This window comes from Danio rerio, chromosome 21 (genome assembly GCF_049306965.1).
Source record: "Danio rerio strain Tuebingen ecotype United States chromosome 21, GRCz12tu, whole genome shotgun sequence".
Taxonomy (NCBI): Eukaryota; Metazoa; Chordata; class Actinopteri; order Cypriniformes; family Danionidae; genus Danio; species Danio rerio.
Genome location: NC_133196.1, coordinates 432,501 through 453,491, shown reverse-complemented (window position 1 = coordinate 453,491; position 20,991 = coordinate 432,501). Strand labels below are relative to the sequence as shown.

General features: G+C 38.9%; 1 protein-coding gene across 1 annotated transcript in view; it reads right to left on the bottom strand.

The window, feature by feature from the left end:
- Positions 1–207: 207 nt before the first annotated feature.
- nop14 (NOP14 nucleolar protein homolog (yeast)) overlaps positions 208–20,991 on the bottom strand; it is a 23,842-nt gene continuing 3,058 nt past the window's right edge. The window contains 14 exon segments of the mRNA NM_001003831.1: positions 208–610; positions 7,231–7,386; positions 8,776–8,894; positions 9,067–9,214; positions 9,385–9,532; positions 14,090–14,243; positions 14,417–14,518; positions 14,641–14,776; positions 14,875–14,960; positions 15,136–15,266; positions 16,171–16,477; positions 16,577–16,705; positions 16,895–17,017; positions 17,108–17,242. Coding sequence (NP_001003831.1) covers positions 514–610; positions 7,231–7,386; positions 8,776–8,894; positions 9,067–9,214; positions 9,385–9,532; positions 14,090–14,243; positions 14,417–14,518; positions 14,641–14,776; positions 14,875–14,960; positions 15,136–15,266; positions 16,171–16,477; positions 16,577–16,705; positions 16,895–17,017; positions 17,108–17,242 — 1,971 coding nt within the window. The 3' untranslated portion in view covers positions 208–513.

Below are 20,991 nucleotides of genomic sequence, written 5' to 3'. Positions count from 1 at the left end.
ATGTCTTCAATGTCTTTATCCAAATCATCTCATATCTATTGAATTCTGCTTGATTGTTATTCTGGTTCTTCATTTTTTGCCAGCACTACAGAAATCAAACTTGACTTTTAAAACACCAAAAACACAAGATTCCCGACTCCGGCGGACAGATTAAACCCAGATAAACAGCACAGACTCAATCAAACTGAGCAGACTGGAGGAAAGAGTGTCATTAGACGTGGTTTATTTCTCTGAAGAGTCACATATAAAACATTCCACTGAGAATAAATGTGCAGATCATCATTAAAGCACAGCTCACACACACATCCTCATCATTTACTCACTCCAGCGGCTGTAGAGGAGGATTTCTGATGAACACAAGATAAACCAGCAGCCACTGACGTCTATAGCAGGAACACAAATCCTGTCTGTTTTCTTCAGAATATCTCCCTGTGTTCAACAAAACACTTCAACAGGTCTGACGTTTTCATTTCTGTGTGAATTGCGCCTTTAAAGCAGTTTGTGGCTGTGATGTCACTTCCTCTTGTTCCTCTTGAGGGCCTTCCATTCTCCTTCCTGTGTGGCCAGACTGCCGTACAGCTCCTTCACCTTCCTCTTCCTCTCAGTGTCCCTGAAACACACAAACACAGCCACAATCGTCCATATTAATAAACACTAAACTCGACATATCTATTGATCATAAACATCATGCATCTGTCATAAATCTGCCATAAACATCATGCATCTATCATAAATCTGCCATAAACATCATGCATCTGTCATAAATCTGCCATAATTATCATGCATCTTTCATAAATCTGCCATAAACATCATGCATCTGTCATAAATCTGCCATAAACATCATGCATCTGTCATAAATCTGCCATAAACATCATGCATCTGTCATAAATCTGCCATAAACATAATGCATCTGTCATAAATCTGCCATAAACATAATGCATCTGTCATAAATCTGTCAAACATAATGCATCTGTCATAAATCTGCCATAAACATCATGCATCTGTCATAAATCTGCCATAAACATCATGCATCTGTCATAAATCTGCCATAAACATCATGCATCTGTCATAAATCTGCCATAAACATCATGCATCTGTCATAAATCTGCAATAAACATCATGCATCTGTCATAAATCTGCCATAAACATCATGCATCTGTCATAAATCTGTCATAAACATCATGCATCTGTCATAAACATAATGCATCTGTCATAAATCTGCCATAAACATCATGCATCTTTCATAAATCTGCCATAAACATCATGCATCTGTCATAAATCTGCCATAAACATCATGCATCTGTCATAAATCTGTCATAAACATCATGCATCTGTCATAAATCTGCCATAAACATAATGCATCTGTCATAAACATCATGCATCTGTCATAAATCTGCCATAAACATCATGCATCTGTCATAAATCTGTCAAACATAATGCATCTGTCATAAATCTGCCATAAACATGCATCTGTCATAAATCTGCCATAAACATAATGCATCTGTCATAAATCTGTCATAAACATCATGCATCTGTCATAAATCTGCCATAATTATCATGCATCTTTCATAAATCTGCCATAAACATCATGCATCTGTCATAAATCTGCCATAAACATCATGCATCTGTCATAAATCTGCCATAAACATCATGCATCTGTCATAAATCTGCCATAAACATAATGCATCTGTCATAAATCTGCCATAAACATAATGCATCTGTCATAAATCTGTCAAACATAATGCATCTGTCATAAATCTGCCATAAACATCATGCATCTGTCATAAATCTGCCATAAACATCATGCATCTGTCATAAATCTGCCATAAACATCATGCATCTGTCATAAATCTGCCATAAACATCATGCATCTGTCATAAATCTGCAATAAACATCATGCATCTGTCATAAATCTGCCATAAACATCATGCATCTGTCATAAATCTGTCATAAACATCATGCATCTGTCATAAACATAATGCATCTGTCATAAATCTGCCATAAACATCATGCATCTTTCATAAATCTGCCATAAACATCATGCATCTGTCATAAATCTGCCATAAACATCATGCATCTGTCATAAATCTGTCATAAACATCATGCATCTGTCATAAATCTGCCATAAACATAATGCATCTGTCATAAACATCATGCATCTGTCATAAATCTGCCATAAACATCATGCATCTGTCATAAATCTGCCATAAACATCATGCATCTGTCATAAATCTGTCAAACATAATGCATCTGTCATAAATCTGCCATAAACATGCATCTGCCATAAATCTGCCATAAACATAATGCATCTGTCATAAATCTGCCATAAACATCATGCATCTGTCATAAATCTGTCATAAACATAATGCATCTGTCATAAATCTGCCATAAACATCATGCATCTGTCATAAATCTGTCATAATTATCATGCATCTGTCATAAATCTGCCATAAACATAATGCATCTGTCATAAATCTGCCATAAACATCATGCATCTGTCATAAATCTGCCATAAACATCATGCATCTGTCATAAATCTGCCATAAACATCATGCATCTGTCATAAATCTGCCATAAACATCATGCATCTGTCATAAATCTGTCATAAACATCATGCATCTGTCATAAATCTGTCATAAACATCATGCATCTGTCATAAATCTGTCATAAACATCATGCATCTGTCATAAATCTGCCATAAACATAATGCATCTGTCATAAATCTGCCATAAACATAATGCATCTGTCATAAATCTGCCATAAACATCATGCATCTGTCATAAATCTGTCATAAACATAATGCATCTGTCATAAATCTGCCATAAACATCATGCATCTGTCATAAATCTGCCATAAACATAATGCATCTGTCATAAATCTGCCATAAACATAATGCATCTGTCATAAATCTGCCATAAACATAATGCATCTGTCATAAATCTGCCATAAACATAATGCATCTGTCATATATCTGCCATAAACATCATGCATCTGTCATAAATCTGTCAAACCTAATGCATCTGTCATAAATCTGCCATAAACATCATGCATCTGTCATAAATCTGTCAAACATAATGCATCTGTCATAAATCTGTCAAACATAATGCATCTGTCATAAATCTGCCATAAACATCATGCATCTGTCATAAATCTGCCATAAACATCATGCATCTGCCATAAACATCATGCATCTGTCATAAATCTGCCATAAACATCATGCATCTGTCATAAATCTGCCATAAACATCATGCATCTGTCATAAATCTGCCATAAACATCATGCATCTGTCATAAATCTGCCATAAACATCATGCATCTGTCATAAACATCATGCATCTGTCATAAATCTGTCATAAACATCATGCATCTGTCATAAATCTGTCAAACATAATGCATCTGTCATAAATCTGCCATAAACATCATGCATCTGTCATAAACATCATGCCTCTGTCATAAATCTGCCATAAACATAATGCATCTGTCATAAATCTGCCATAAACATCATGCATCTGTCATAAATCTGCAATAAACATCATGCATCTGTCATAAATCTGCCATAAACATCATGCATCTGTCATAAATCTGCCATAAACATCATGCATCTGTCATAAATCTGCCATAAACATAATGCATCTGTCATAAATCTGCCATAAACATCATGCATCTGTCATAAATCTGTCATAAACATAATGCATCTGTCATAAATCTGCCATAAACATCATGCATCTGTCATAAACATCATGCATCTGTCATAAATTTGCCATAAACATCATGCATCTGTCATAAATCTGTCATAAACATAATGCATCTGTCATAAATCTGCCATAAACATCATGCATCTGTCATAAATCTGCCATAAACATAATGCATCTGTCATAAATCTGCCATAAACATCATGCATCTGTCATAAATCTGTCATAAACATATTGCATCTGTCATAAATCTGCCATAAACATCATGCATCTGTCATAAATCTGTCATAATTATCATGCATCTGTCATAAATCTGCCATAAACATCATGCATCTGTCATAAATCTGCCATAAACATAATGCATCTGTCATAAATCTGCCATAAACATAATGCATCTGTCATATATCTGCCATAAACATCATGCATCTGTCATATATCTGCCATAAACATCATGCATCTGTCATAAATCTGTCAAACCTAATGCATCTGTCATAAATCTGCCATAAACATCATGCATCTGTCATAAATCTGTCAAACATAATGCATCTGTCATAAATCTGCCATAAACATCATGCATCTGTCATAAATCTGCCATAAACATCATGCATCTGTCATAAATCTGTCAAACATAATGCATCTGTCATAAATCTGCCATAAACATCATGCATCTGTCATAAATCTGCCATAAACATCATGCATCTGTCATAAATCTGCCATAAACATCATGCATCTGTCATAAAAATCATGCATCTGTCATAAATCTGCCATAAACATCATGCATCTGTCATAAATCTGCCATAAACATCATGCATCTGTCATAAATCTGCCATAAACATCATGCATCTGTCATAAATCTGCCATAAACATCATGCATCTGTCATAAACATCATGCATCTGTCATAAATCTGTCATAAACATCATGCATCTGTCATAAATCTGTCAAACATAATGCATCTGTCATAAATCTGCCATAAACATCATGCATCTGTCATAAACATCATGCCTCTGTCATAAATCTGCCATAAACATAATGCATCTGTCATAAATCTGCCATAAACATCATGCATCTGTCATAAATCTGCAATAAACATCATGCATCTGTCATAAATCTGCCATAAACATCATGCATCTGTCATAAACATCATGCATCTGTCATAAATCTGCCATAAACATCATGCATCTGTCATAAATCTGCCATAAACATAATGCATCTGTCATAAATCTGCCATAAACATCATGCATCTGTCATAAATCTGTCATAAACATAATGCATCTGTCATAAATCTGCCATAAACATCATGCATCTGTCATAAATCTGTCATAAACATCATGCATCTGTCATAAATCTGCCATAAACATAATGCATCTGTCATAAATCTGCCATAAACATCATGCATCTGTCATAAATCTGCCATAAACATCATGCATCTGTCATAAATCTGCCATAAACATCATGCATCTGTCATAAATCTGCCATAAACATCATGCATCTGTCATAAATCTGTCATAAACATCATGCATCTGTCATAAATCTGTCATAAACATCATGCATCTGTCATAAATCTGTCATAAACATCATGCATCTGTCATAAATCTGCCATAAACATCATGCATCTGTCATAAATCTGCCATAAACATAATGCATCTGTCATAAATCTGCCATAAACATAATGCATCTGTCATAAATCTGCCATAAACATCATGCATCTGTCATAAATCTGTCATAAACATAATGCATCTGTCATAAATCTGCCATAAACATCATGCATCTGTCATAAATCTGCCATAAACATAATGCATCTGTCATAAATCTGCCATAAACATAATGCATCTGTCATAAATCTGCCATAAACATCATGCATCTGTCATAAATCTGTCATAAACATCATGCATCTGTCATAAATCTGTCAAACATAATGCATCTGTCATAAATCTGCCATAAACATCATGCATCTGTCATAAATCTGCCATAAACATAATGCATCTGTCATAAATCTGCCATAAACATAATGCATCTGTCATAAATCTGCCATAAACATCATGCATCTGTCATAAATCTGTCAAACATAATGCATCTGTCATAAATCTGTCATAAACATCATGCATCTGTCATAAATCTGCCATAAACATCATGCATCTGTCATAAATCTGTCATAAACATAATGCATCTGTCATAAATCTGCCATAAACATCATGCATCTGTCATAAATCTGTCATAAACATCATGCATCTGTCATAAATATGCCATAAACATAATGCATCTGTCATAAATCTGCCATAAACATCATGCATCTGTCATAAATCTGCCATAAACATCATGCATCTGTCATAAATCTGCCATAAACATCATGCATCTGTCATAAACATCATGCATCTGTCATAAATCTGCCATAAACATCATGCATCTGTCATAAATCTGTCATAAACATCATGCATCTGTCATAAATCTGCCATAAACATCATGCATCTGTCATAAATCTGCCATAAACATCATGCATCTGTCATAAATCTGTCAAACATAATGCATCTGTCATAAATCTGCCATAAACATCATGCATCTGTCATAAACATCATGCATCTGTCATAAATCTGCCATAAACATCATGCATCTGTCATAAATCTGTCATAAACATCATGCATCTGTCATAAATCTGCCATAAACATCATGCATCTGTCATAAATCTGCCATAAACATCATGCATCTGTCATAAATCTGTCAAACATAATGCATCTGTCATAAATCTGCCATAAACATCATGCATCTGTCATAAATCTGTCATAAACATAATGCATCTGTCATAAATCTGCCATAAACATAATGCATCTGTCATAAATCTGCCATAAACATCATGCATCTGTCATAAATCTGTCATAAACATAATGCATCTGTCATAAATCTGCCATAAACATCATGCATCTGTCATAAATCTGTCATAATTATCATGCATCTGTCATAAATCTGCCATAAACATCATGCATCTGTCATAAATCTGTCAAACATAATGCATCTGTCATAAATCTGCCATAAACATCATGCATCTGTCATAAATCTGCCATAAACATAATGCATCTGTCATAAATCTGTCATAAACATCATGCATCTGTCATAAATCTGTCATAAACATAATGCATCTGTCATAAATCTGCCATAAACATCATGCATCTGTCATAAATCTGTCATAATTATCATGCATCTGTCATAAATCTGCCATAAACATCATGCATCTGTCATAAATCTGTCAAACATCATGCATCTGTCATAAATCTGTCATAATTATCATGCATCTGTCATAAATCTGCCATAAACATCATGCATCTGTCATAAATCTGTCATAAACATAATGCATCTGTCATAAATCTGCCATAAACATCATGCATCTGTCATAAATCTGCCATAAACATCATGCATCTGTCATAAATCTGCCATAATTATCATGCATCTGTCATAAATCTGCCATAATTACCATGCATATGTCATGTATGTTTATGAAGAGTGTGTGCGCGTGTGTGTGTGTGTGTGTCTGTGTTGTGTTGTGTACCTGCTGATGATGTGGTTGAGTTTCTCCTGTGCCAGGAAGCGTGTGTCTTTCCTGATCTCTCTCAAGGCTCCTTTAAACTCCCGCTTGTACTTGTGTTTGAGGCGCTCGCGCTCCTTCTCCTCCCGTGTGTTTCCACGCTTCTTCCCATAATCCAGACTGCAGGACAAGCACAAACACAGAGTTTCAAACACTCGCACATACACACACACACACACACACACACACAACACACTCAAAACCTCAACATTATTCAACCAGCATTTGTGCACTTTTATACTGTTTTTATACTGTTTTTGTTTTATACACTTTATATATGCTTCTTTTTATATACTATTTCTATATATTACTCTTTTACACTATATATACATTAATCTTTTTATACCACTTTTTCTATATACTATTTTTTATTTACTCTTTCTACATACTACTCTTCATATACTATTTCTATTTACTACTCTTTTTATATACTAATTATATATACTATTTCTATATACTATTTTTATACTACTCTTTTTATACTAATATATATATATATATATATATATATATATATATATATATATATATATATATATATATTATTTCTATATTATAGACTACTTTATCTATATACTACTCTCTCTCTCTCTCTCTCTCTCTCTCTCTATATATATATATATATATATTCATATACTACACTATACATTAATATGATTATATAGTACTATTATTATATACTATTTATATATTATTTACATACTATTTATATATACTACTCTTTTTATATACTACTATTTTATATAATATTTCTATATACTACTCTCTTAATAAATTACGCTTCATATATACTATTTCTATACACTACTCTCTTTATATACTTTTAAAAGACCTCGAGCCAGGAATTGAACTTGAGTCGCTGCTGTGCTATATGTCGACACAAACCACTCGGCTATTTTATATGTACTTTCTTATATATACTATTTTTAAATACTTTTATATAATTTACTTTTTATACATATTATTTTTATATATACTATTTTTATATACTTTTATATATACTACTTTTATACATATACACAATGTTTTATACTTTTATATATATTATTTTATATACTATTATATATACTTCTCTTCATATATAGTATTTTATATATTATACTTTTTTATATACAGTTTTCTTTTTATATATAGTACTCTTTGATATATACTACTCTTATATATACACACTACTCTTTTTATATATTCTATAATATATACTATTTTTATATGCCACTGTAATATATACTACTCTTATAGACTACTCTTTTATATATACTATTTTGTGAACACATTTCTGTTTAGCAGATTAGTGTTTGCACAGCTTACATTTACCCTTGTGTAAAACTTTGAGTGGCGAAAATAAAACAATAATTTGAACAAACACTGAAGACAAAACCAATCAATAAAAGAAAAAAGAAAACAAGTTCAGAAATATGCGTCTATAATGATGTGCATATCCACAGCTGTATCCCTTCTAGACTCTAGTGTGTGTGTCTGTGTGTGTACTGTAGTGTGTGTTTGACTCACATCTGCACGATCTTGGGTGTGAAGAGCTTCAGAGGGATGGGCTTCTTCTTCTTGAACACTAGAGGTGCATGCTGGGAAGGCTGATCCGGAATGGCGTCCAAAACCTCTCTGTGAAGATCCTGGTGTGGATAAAACAGAAGAATAATTCCACATCACCTGATCATAAACACGGTCATATTACATGCATGTATGTGTGTGTGTGTGTGTGTGTGTGTGTATATATATACGTGTGTGTGTGTCTATATATTTATATTATATAAATGTGTGTGTGTGTGTGTGTGTGTCCAGCACCTGTATGCAGGCGGGGTATTTCTCCACGGGAAGATGTTTGTGAAGCAGAGCTCTGATTGGCTGGAAGATGTGACTGAATGACGGCAGCTCTTTATAGAGAGACACACACCTCTTCAGCAGATCCAGACACGAGTCGATGACTGACAGCCTGAAACACACACACACACACACACACACACACACACACACACACACACACACACACACACACACACACACACACACACGCAGTTAGTATTGGTGGTTTATGAGGACTCTTTATATAATATATCTGTATACAGTAAAGAGCTCTTGTTATAAGTGTGTGTGTGTGTGTACCTGCAGTGGTCTCTGTCCTCTGCACTGGTGTGTGTTGTATGCAGTGATAATGGTTTCCTCCTCCAGCTGTGAGACGCGTCTGTATCCGTCAGCAGCAGCAGATCACAGTTCTTCCCCCGCGCTCTAAACGGACTCACCACTGTATAACCTGCGTGCACACACACACACACACACACACACACACACACACACACACACACACACACACACACACACACACACACACACACACGGTCATGTGATTGTATTGGCCGTTATAAGACTGATTAACAGACAATCACAACACAGTGTTTAGAGTATATATGAATAACCATCCATCCTTTTTCTTCACTGATCCTGGGCCGGGTCGCGGGGCAGCAGTCTCAGCAGAACCCTAAACTTCCCTCTCCCTGACACTCCTCCAGCTCCACTGTGGGGGATTGAGAGGTGTTCCCAGGGCAACCGAGAGACATAGTCCTGGGTCTTCCCCGAGGCCTGCCAGTCTCACGTTCCACCCTCCCCTTACTCCTTAACAAAACCACACGGGGGACAGCATTCTGCTTCAACATGAGGACGTCAGGCCAACTTCTTCACCATGGCCTTGATGCTGATTCTCATCCCAGCGTTGCCACACTCAGCAGCAGACTATCTCAGTGCATGCTGAAGGTCTCAATGAAGCCAAGAGAACCTCCTCACCTGGGAAAAACGAAGCTGGACTCCTGTGGTTCCTGAAGCAGACCCTCTATGGCCTAAGGCTGCGCATAGAAATTCTGTCCATTAGAAATATGAAGAGAACTGGTGACAGAGAGCAGCCTTACTGCCACCAACACCAACCAAACTCCAGTTCTGGTCAGACTGGGACCAAACAGAGCACCTCTGACCCTATTCTCCCAGAGCACACACTGAATGCCATGAAGGACTCATCCTAAATCAACGGAACACATGTGGACTGGTTGGGCTTACTCCTATGAACCCTCCAGCACCCTAGAGAGAATGTAGAGCTGCTCCAATGAACCCTGGCCTGGACCGAATCCGCATTGTTCCTCCTGGATTCAACCGTCAGCTAGATCCTCCTCTCCAGTACGCTGAAATAGACTCTTGCATGGAGGCTGAGGACATCTCTTCAGCTAAATAATGGAAGCTGTCTGTGAGTGTGTGCCATTTCACACAGTCACGTTTATATTTGCACTGACAGGTAAATAGATCCATTAAAGTTTACTGTCTGGAAGACGTCTCCAGTAGCAGCAGCGGTTGTTGCTCGCATGTTGAAAAGATGGGTAGGGTGTAGGGCTGGGCAATTTAGCAAAAAAAAAATAATAATAATCGAGGTTTTTTATAAAGTTTGACCGATTCACGATTTCGAATTGGATTTTTGTGTTACTAGTCTTCTCAAAACATTACAACAACATGACTGAAGTAACATTCTCTTTAACTTGAAACATCATCTGGTTAAGGAACAGTGTAGTTTTAATGGCCATGTCATACAAAAACTGGTCAAGGTGTAAATAAATGTAAAACAAATTCACGAGTTAAATAGTGTTGCAGAAGATGTGAATAATAAGTATTTGTGTAAATATTGCAGTTGCAGGAATACAGAGGGATTTTTGCAAGTTTTGCTTAGTCTAGGAAAGATTGTCAGCTCAGCTCAGCTTTGTCTTTGTCTTCTTCTGATTGAATGTCAGGTTGTAAAGCTGCTGCCTTATATACAGTGGAGGTAAAGCACTGAACATGGACACTGTAAAGCCTAATTTAACCCAATGTGTGAAGTTGTGGACGTAAAGCAGGAGCAAATACAAGCACCAGATGTGTGTCTAATATGAAATAATATATTTAATCTATTTTTCTTTTTCCCCCTTTTAAATATGGATCATTTGATGCGCTTTGCTCCACTCTCTGTATTATGCTGCCTGATCTGTCTGGTTTTTAACTAGGTCCGCTCCCTCACCTCTACTCATGTTCAAACCGGCGCGGTTTTTCTCATGGCAGGCTTTTACGTCCTTCATACATGTTGAGATCGAGTTTATCGACTTGAAAACGTAAATTCGAATTACTAGAAAAAAAATCGCCCAGCCCTAGTAGGGTGGTTATGTTTGAGATGTGATTTAACCCTTAAAGACAACGCTGATTTGACAAAGAAACGCTCGTCACTGTGTCTCCGGACAAATCAGACATGATACATTGATGCATTGTCCCTCCTCCATGCCCAGATTGGTTCAAACTCGCTATATCACAACCAATAAGCATAGGTTTGGCTTTTGTTTGTGGACCAACATGAGCTTTTTGAACAACACGGAATGAGAGATAGGCATACATTTATGCGCGGCTAAATAAAACGCAAAAAAAAAAAAGTTTTGCATGAAATAATTCTCATAATAAGTACTTTTGCATGCACAGCAGCACAGAAACATGACAAAACAGTGACACAGCAAAGACGAACTGCTGCTCTTGCTGTTTTCAAAAGACGCAAATGAAGGTGCAACTGTTTGTCTGCATTGCAGACAACCATATCCAAATCCATATCCACAGACAACCATATCCATGCTGGCACATAAAACCTAAAGATGTTCCATATTGAATCTAGTTTCATTATGTAACTATTTATAGTATAGTAAATATTTATATCTATTTTTTTACTGAGGATTTGCACCATGTTTATTTGGACTTTGACACATTATTATTTTCTTATTTTATTATTTGTTTATTGTAAGTGGTGTTGTTTATAGTAACTGAAAATATATTATTTGGAAAAAGTCAAATTTGCTTCACTGTTCTATTATTTTGTAACATTTTTTCTGTTTAGTTCATTCCCAGAACTTTTGGGCAAATACATTGTCAGTAAATAAATGCAGTTTTTTTTCTCCCATAGAAAAACGCCTTGGAATAACATTGAAATAAATTGCTATAACTTGCTCAGGGAATTGTGGATGTAGACAAAATTTATTTTGGAAGTATAAAACATCGAAGCATGTATTTCTAAAGAAAGAAAAACAAACTTCATAAGGTTTTGTTTGAAATAACTAGAAAATGGCACTTTTTTAAAAATCGTTTCTGGAATATTTTCTGTCTGTTCATATGTTTTTGGACCAAAACATATTTTAGACTGGACCTTTAAATGATAGAGATTGAAACTTCAGGTTCTCCTGTTTAAAATGATATATGACACTTGAGGCTGACTGCTTTAAGAAAAATAAAACTGCTTTAAAAAAGAATAATAATATAGGCCCATTAGGTGCCCACAAAATACCTCTAGGTCTTTAAGGGTTAAGGTTAGTTGTGTAATTGTGTTGCCTTTTTTCACTGTTCTCAAACCAATTCGACATACCAATTCACATTGCTTAACATATGCTTAAGGACTTTTAATTTGTCAGTCACCTGGGTTAAGCGCTTCCGGTGAACTGTTTGCCATTGCAAAATCGGCGCGTTTAAGGTCTGAATTCTTTATAAATCAGCGCTCTCCACTGCCTGAGTGATATCTGATGTAAAGTGGGTCTCAGATTGTACAAGAAGCACTGCCTTACATTACATTCCCCTCGCCATGTCTTCATAATATGAGCATTTATTTTACCCCAGTATATTCAATGGAGCTCCTGCGCTAGCCTGCTCATTCTGGATTAAACGGCTTTTTTATATCGTTTTACGCTCGAGCAAGTAAATGAATGCCAAGATCTATTAAACTGATTGTATTTTAATGACATTACAGCATCGCCGCTGTAAAAGGAACCGGATAAAATGGAAAAAAGTCACATTAAGCATTCACAGGAAGTGTCTCAGTGTGGGAAGAAACACCACCCTATGGACTCTCCTTTCTCATTCGGCTTTAAGACAAAATGTTTGACAAAATACTTAGCTTGTTATATTATGTTGTAGTTGTGTGAGTCTACACTGCTCTCACGGTTTGGTTATGATTATCATTGATTCAGTTCAATTCGATTTCTCCGTGCATTGATTATGCTTTCCATACAGAATTAGGTTTTTTCTTCACAACACAATTTTTTTTTTATTAAAATGTATAAATATATCAATATTCATATAATATTTGTAATACATTTTGTCCTTTAACACAGCAGTCAGACATGTGAACTGTAGCCTTAATTTGACCTGCTCAAAGAAAACTCTCTTTCTGAATGAGTCAAACACAACTCCAACACACACACACACACACACACACACACACACACACACACACACACACACACACACACACACACACAGAAGACAGCAGCAGCAGCATTTACAGCAAATAAACTCATGTCAATATGATCCCGCTTGCTTTTTGAGCGCTGACAGGTGAGGGCTTACACACTTATGACTGATTATTGTCTTCACCTGCTCAACAGAAAGGGCTGCGGTCGGCTTTAGAAATTAAAGCGCTGTTCAGCGATGACAGGAAGAACAGCCGCGGTTACAGTCTGTTTGTGAATAATACACGGTTATCACAGGTAATCCGTAACAGACACAGAGGAGAAAACTCACACCTCAGGCACGCTGGTGTCTGGATCCACAGGTATCGCTTTAACAGCCAAGAGGAGAGGAGAGGTCACCTCACAAACAGCCCAGCGGGTCACATGTGCAAAGGGAGAGGGCTACTGCAAGTTTTTTGTAGTTGTAATACCGCAAATTACAATTGGACTAGTGAAATAAAGAACTACAACACCACGAAAACCAACAACAACAACAACAACAACAACAATAACAATAAAGAATTAATTGTTGTATTGACACACACCTGTGCTGGTCTTGTCGGGGACCGCCAGGTTGAGGAGCCCCAGCAGGAAGTTGATCAGTTCTGGGAAAAACCTCTGAGAGAGAGAGACGAACTCCAGCGCCAAACAGCAGAGGATTAAACCCTTACACACATCCTCCAGAGAGACCACCGCACACTGAACACACACACACACACACACACACACACACACACACTGATTAGGTAATAGACAGTCAGAGGCACACAATAACACATACGCACATGCACACATCAGTATGATAACAAACACACATCAGACACACACACACACACACACACACACACACACACACACACACAGGTAGTGACCTTGGTGAGGGTCTGGCTGATGTAGAGGAACGCTGGAGTCGTCACTGGATGCCTGAAGTCTGACGTGGGAAACAGCAGAGCCGTGATCTTCAGCAGGACCAGCTGCGCGCGCACACACACACACACACACACACACACACACACACACACACACACACACACACACACGGTTAGTTTCAGTTCAGTGTGTGTCGTCCTCTGCATGAGTGTGTTGATCTGCGCACCATGTCCAGACCCGGCATTGCAGCACGACCTTTGACCTCCAGCGTCTCCTCCATGGTGTGTGTGGTGTCACTGATGAGCGTCTGCACGGCTTTACACGCGGCGTCCGGAAACATCTGACACAGACTGCACAACTGCCTGCACACACACACACACACACACATAAACACAACTGAACTGATAATATGTGTGCGTATTTTTGTGTGTGTGTGTGTGTGTGTGTGTGTGATACTCACGGGATGAGTGTGTTGACTGTTCTGAGATCAGGGGGATTGTGGGTAGTGAGTTCACTGATGTACTCCAGCAGAAACCCAAACAGCCTCTGAACACAAACACACAATATATTCAACACACACACACACACACACACACACACACACACACAATGTTTCTCACAAAAGTGTTTGCTGACACAGTGTTGAACACACTGGAGTGTGTGTGTGTGTGTGTGTGTGTGTGTGTGTGTGTGTGTGTGTGTGTGTGTGCTGATCTCAGACCTGTAGTTTGCTCTTGTTCGCAGTGGCCAGGCTGGGATGGTGACACTTCACTATTCTGTCCACTATGAGGCGCTGCTGCTCTGAGCTCCGGCCCTGCAGGACACACTGCAGCTCACTGTAGCTCTCTGGAGCTGCGCAAACACACACACACACACACACACACACACACACACACACACACACACACACACACACACACTATATATATAGTAAAATACACACTTATAATAAACCCAAAACACACAAACACAATAGACAAAATATTAATAATACAGATAATGACACAAACATGAATAACACACACAGCACACACACATGCATAATACACCTTTATATGTGTGTGTGTGTGCGCGCATGTATTTGTGTATTATATACATGTGTGTCTATGTGTGTGTCCTCACCTGTTAATGTGTATATGTGTTTGTGTATGTGTACCTGTGAATGTATATGTGTGTGTGTGTGTGTGTGTCTGTATGTGTGTGTGTGTACCTGTGAATGTATATGTGTGTGTGTCTGTATGTGTGTGTGTACCTGTGAATGTGTATGTGTGTGTGTACCTGTGAATGTGTATGTGTGTGTGTGTGTGTACCTGTAAATGTGTATGTGTGTGTGTGTGTGTGTGTGTACCTGTAAATGTGTATGTGTGTGTGTGTGTGTGTGTGTACCTGTGAATGTGTATGTGTGTGTGTGTGTACCTGTGAAAGTGTATGTGTGTGTGTGTGTGTGTGTGTGTGTACCTGTGAATGTGTATGTGTGAACCTGTAAATGTGTATGTGTGTGTGTGTGTGTGTGTGTGTACCTGTGAATGTGTATGTGTGTGTACCTGTGAATGTGTATGTGTGTGTGTGTGTGTGTACCTGTAAATGTGTATGTGTGTGTGTGTGTACCTGTAAATGTGTGTGTGTGTGTGTGTACCTGTGAATGTGTATGTGTGTGTACCTGTGAATGTGTATGTGTGTGTGTGTGTGTGTACCTGTAAATGTGTATGTGTGTGTGTGTGTACCTGTAAATGTGTATGTGTGTGTGTGTGTGTACCTGTGAATGTGTATGGCAGCTCAGCTCTAGCAGCCTCCTGAGCTTCTGTCTTCTGCTCTTCAGTCTCTGCTGGAGGATCTTCCTCATCTTCATCTCTGAGCTGCTCTTCATCTTCATCACCATCATCATCCTCAGCACCCTCAGACTGAAGATCACCATCATCTTCACCATCTTCCTCCTCCTCCTCTTCTCCTTCAGCATCTTTATCTTCCTCCTCCTCCTCCTCCTCCTCTCCTCCTCCACTGGCTGCTGCTTCATCTTCCTCCTCCTCCTCCTCTTCCTCAGCCCCCATGCTCCACTTCCCGTCCTGCAGACAGTAAGAATAATCAGCGCGCACCAACAGCCTTCTGGTTAAGAGCGAGCGTAAGTGTGTGTGTGTGTGTGTGTGTGTTTGTGTGTGTGTTACCTTGTATGCGAGTGTGTTGCGCTTGTCTCCATCCAGTATGAATCCATCATTAATGTCGTCAGCAGAGATGTGTGTGTGTGTGTGAGCGGACGCCTCTGACTCTCCCATCATCCTCTTCAGTCTGTCGGCCTGCGGGACAAAAACACACACGCGCGCACACACACACGCACGCAGGCACGATTCAGTGAGTGATCTGCAGAATAGCACAGTGTTGTGCAGTGTTGAGTTGTGATGTGTAGTGTAGAGCAGAGTTCTGTTGAGTTGTATTGTGTTGTGCAGTGTGTGTATTGTGATGTACTGTTGTGTTGAGTGTTGCACCTCCAGGTCCTGCAGGCGGCGCTGTTGCTCTCTGGCCTCTTCTTCTGCACTCTTCAGCTTCTCTGAGGGCTGAGCTTTCATCTCGAAGCCCAGCTCACGCACCGCCATATCATACGGGTCCAGCTGAAACACACACATACACACATTACAACACACACATATCTATTACGACACACACACACACACACACACACAGTTATAACACACACTCACCTGTGGTTTGTCGGGCTGCTCTCTGCGCTCTGCTTTGGGGGTCTTGTGGGCCAGAAGGCTCTGGATGTCTCTCCACTGCTGGTCCAGCTTCTCTGTGAGCTCCTGCGCCTCCTCCTTCTGCGTCTGACGCTCACGCTGCAGGCAAACCAGACGTAAACAACAGCAGCAAACACACCTGCATCATCACCCGTGATCACGCACGGCATCATTATTACAGTCAGAGCGGTCGCTATAGTTACAGGATGTGTGACATCATCCCTGCAGTGAGCGCTGTGGTCATGATGGCTGTACAGCTGCTGTCATCACTCTTGTTGTTTTATTAAAGGGTCACGAAACACCAGAACACATGTTGAGCTGTTGACAGTGGTATATGTGTCCCACACTGCTATAAACACTATTAGGACACCTATATCTCACTAAAAAGTGTAAATTGGTTGTTTTTGCGTTATTTCAAGCAAATTCGTACTTCCGGTTTGAAACAAATTTTTGAAGCTGCGTCACGGTCATGAGATAATAGCGTGTATTCCAGCGTGCAGACTGGACGTCTGTGCCAGAGTGTGTCTTATTACGTCTTACAGTGTGCTGCATTAATGCATGAGTAAAGCTTGGTTCAAACCAATCAGCGCGCTCTATTGTGCAACTTCATTAATATTCATTACTGTCAGAGTGTTTAGACGACAGAGACGCCTCGTTGTGTTGGCAAAACAAGCGTGAAGTGTTGCTTTTATAGTTTGCTGCAGTGAAGTTTTGTTTTCATTTTCTCTCTGTGAGAGCGCAGCTGGAGTCACGTGTGGATTAACAGTGTACGCGACGCTCCACAACAATAACACATTGGAATAAATGCATGAAAATGGTCTCGTATTACAGAAAACACTCTGAACTTTAAAAAATACGCAGTAATGAATTTAAATTTTTTGCTTTTTTTAGCGAGAGATTTATTTATATATGTTAGCGTAGGACAGGGGTGTCTAAACTCAGTCCTGGAGGGCCGCTGTCCTGCAGATTTTAGCTCCAACTTGCCTCAAAATACCTGCATGGATGTTTCTAGAAAGCCTAGTAAAAGCTTGATCAGCTAGCCCAGGAGTGTCGGATTGGGGTTGGAGCTGAACTGTGCAGGACACCGGCTCTCCAAGACCAAGGCTGCGTCTGAAACCACATACTTCCATACTATATAGTACGCTAAAATCAGTATGCGAGCCGAGTAGTATGTCCGAATACATAGAAGCAAGAAGTTCCCGGATGACTAACTACTTCCGGCGAGATTCTGCAGTGCGCATCCCATGCATGCTGCGCTATCCCATAATGCCCCGCGAGCGAATTCATGGACGGGAGTGAAGCGACGCAAATGGCGGATGTAGTACGTCTGAAATCCATTCACACTTTTCACATTCATCCTGTACAGAACGCACTTTTCTAACGGCCGAGTACTACGTTTACATTCAAATGCAGCACCAACTGAGTAGTAGTCGGTTTGGGATGCAGCCCAAGTTTGGACACTAGGGATGGGAAGATTAACCGATATGTATCGATACGCGGTCATGCGTGTTCACGATGCGAGTGCATCGGTTGAGCAGCAGAGGATGAATGAAATTTTGGAAGCAAATCGAGATGCATCGGTTTTTGCGAGATGCATCGATTTTTCCGAGATACAGCTTATATTTTTAATATAGAATGTATTTTTTATTTATTAACAAGTGTTGTCAACCTGTTTTTGGCGCATAATTTAATCGACCTACATAAAGTAAGCCTTAGCAACGGATTTGCGGATGTGTACACTTTCACTACAACTCAGTGTATGAGGTGTGCGGATGAAGCTAGTGGTGCGCCCTCAGAAAGCGCGAGAAGCAAAACAAACATTTTATTCCCCACTGAGTTTTAAATCTAAAGTATGGCAAGCAACATTGTGGATTTAAGGATGGACGACATGACAGGACAGATGCAATTTGCAAAATGTGCCGCGCATCTGCAAAATACGTGGGCAGTTCGACTAATCTGATATCTCACTTGAAGCGGCGCCGCGGTGTTGTTGTGGAAGCATCTTCCAGTGTTTCTGCATCCCCGGCTTTCGCACTGCTTCAACCAGCTTCAAAAGTGGTGAGAAAAGCATTGCAAATTTTTTTTTCCATGCGCAACAGTTCTGCTCGCTCTACGCCAATAACGAATGCTATTGCATTGTTCATCTGCAAAGATATTCAGCCTAGTGTCACGGAGAACGAAGGTTTTAAACACCTCCTCCTGTTAATTTTTATTTAATAATAATAATAATAATATTAATAATAATAATGATAAAAATAATTGGGTGTCACGGTGGCACAGTGGGTAGTTTGACCACCTCACAGCAAGAAGATTGCTGGTTTGTTATATTTTTATTAGCCTGTTGTTTACAGTGACAGTGATGTTTCAAAGCAGCATAACACTGCTAGTTCACCACCTTAAGTTTTGAATAATCAGTGGCAAAATATATCTTTGTAAAACTTGTTTTCATAGTTGAAAAGTTTAATCACAATTCTTGTTGTGCAATGCTACATTTATTTATGTTGAAAGAGTGCAAATATATACATATTTTTTAATATATATTGCACTTATACATTCTGTTTATCTTGAAAATACTTAAATAATATGTGCTATATGTTTTAAAATGGCCCTCTACTGTAAACTGACACTCTGGCTCTGAGAGAAGAGCCAGTTTGTAAAAAAAAGTCTTGGTTTTGCTTGGTTTATAAATAATCAAACTCATTCAATGGCACAGCATCCTCTTTCACATCATCTCATAAACTTGATCTAATTAGTTAGTGCTGAAATATCGCATCGTATCGTGATATGGGTGTGAATCGTATCGTGTTGCATCGCAATATGTCACAAATGCACCGCTAATATATCGGATCGTATTCTTTGTATCGAGATGCGTATCGGATCGGCATTATAGCTTAGATGCCCAACCCTATTGGACACCCCTGGCCGAGGATCATCCGAGAGGCCTAAAACTGGATTTAAAATACAGACGAGAGTCTCACCTTTACTTTAATACCATGCATTAGGCAATGGCACCCTGCAGATGGCGACAAAACTCTATCAAACTTCAAAACATTAAATGGCTGAGACACTGTTAGGTCATGCATGCACACAGACGATTGGAAACAGGCTCATTTTAAAGAAAACAAGGCAAGAAAAAGATTGATATATCATTTTGCTTGAGTTAGTGTTCTGAGCCTCGTCTGATCAGTGCTTTTTCTCTTGTATGGATTTGATTTTCCAGACGCACTGCGTATTCGAGGTGTATGTCCTTAAATTGGATGTGGCAGATCTCAGTCTGTGATTGGCTGACAGGCTTGATCGACATGTCTCTGGACTCATCCAGGATGACGTCATCGGGACTGGAAGAAAAATCTGCGAAAGCTTATCTAAGTGCATCTAAATCAGCACATGCTTTTATTTGATATAGCAGGACATGTCAGGGTCCCGCTTGGTCATGCAAGCTCAGAGAAAAGTGAAATTAGGCTCATTTTGAAGAAAACAACTTAAGAAAAATGACGATATGGGATTTTCGGGTTTTGTCTCTCTGGGAAGGCTGGGATCGGTCAAAGTCTGTGCGTGTGTATTTCCTCATTTTCGTGTTTCTGCTGCTGAGTGGTCACGCTTCCCTTTAGCTGCAACAGCAGATCTCAGGTTGTGTTTTGGCTAGAGACACCTCTGAAAGGCCATAAGCTCAAGCACACACACATCTTTCGTGTGATAGGACGCATTACGTGATTATGTCATCATACGCCACCGGAAATGACACCAAGATTTCTTTGAGGGATCTGTAGTTTTGTGCATCAGATGGTTTGATGAGCGCTTTGAAGGCTGTCGCTTGGGCATACAAGCTCGGAGAAAGTGAACATGGG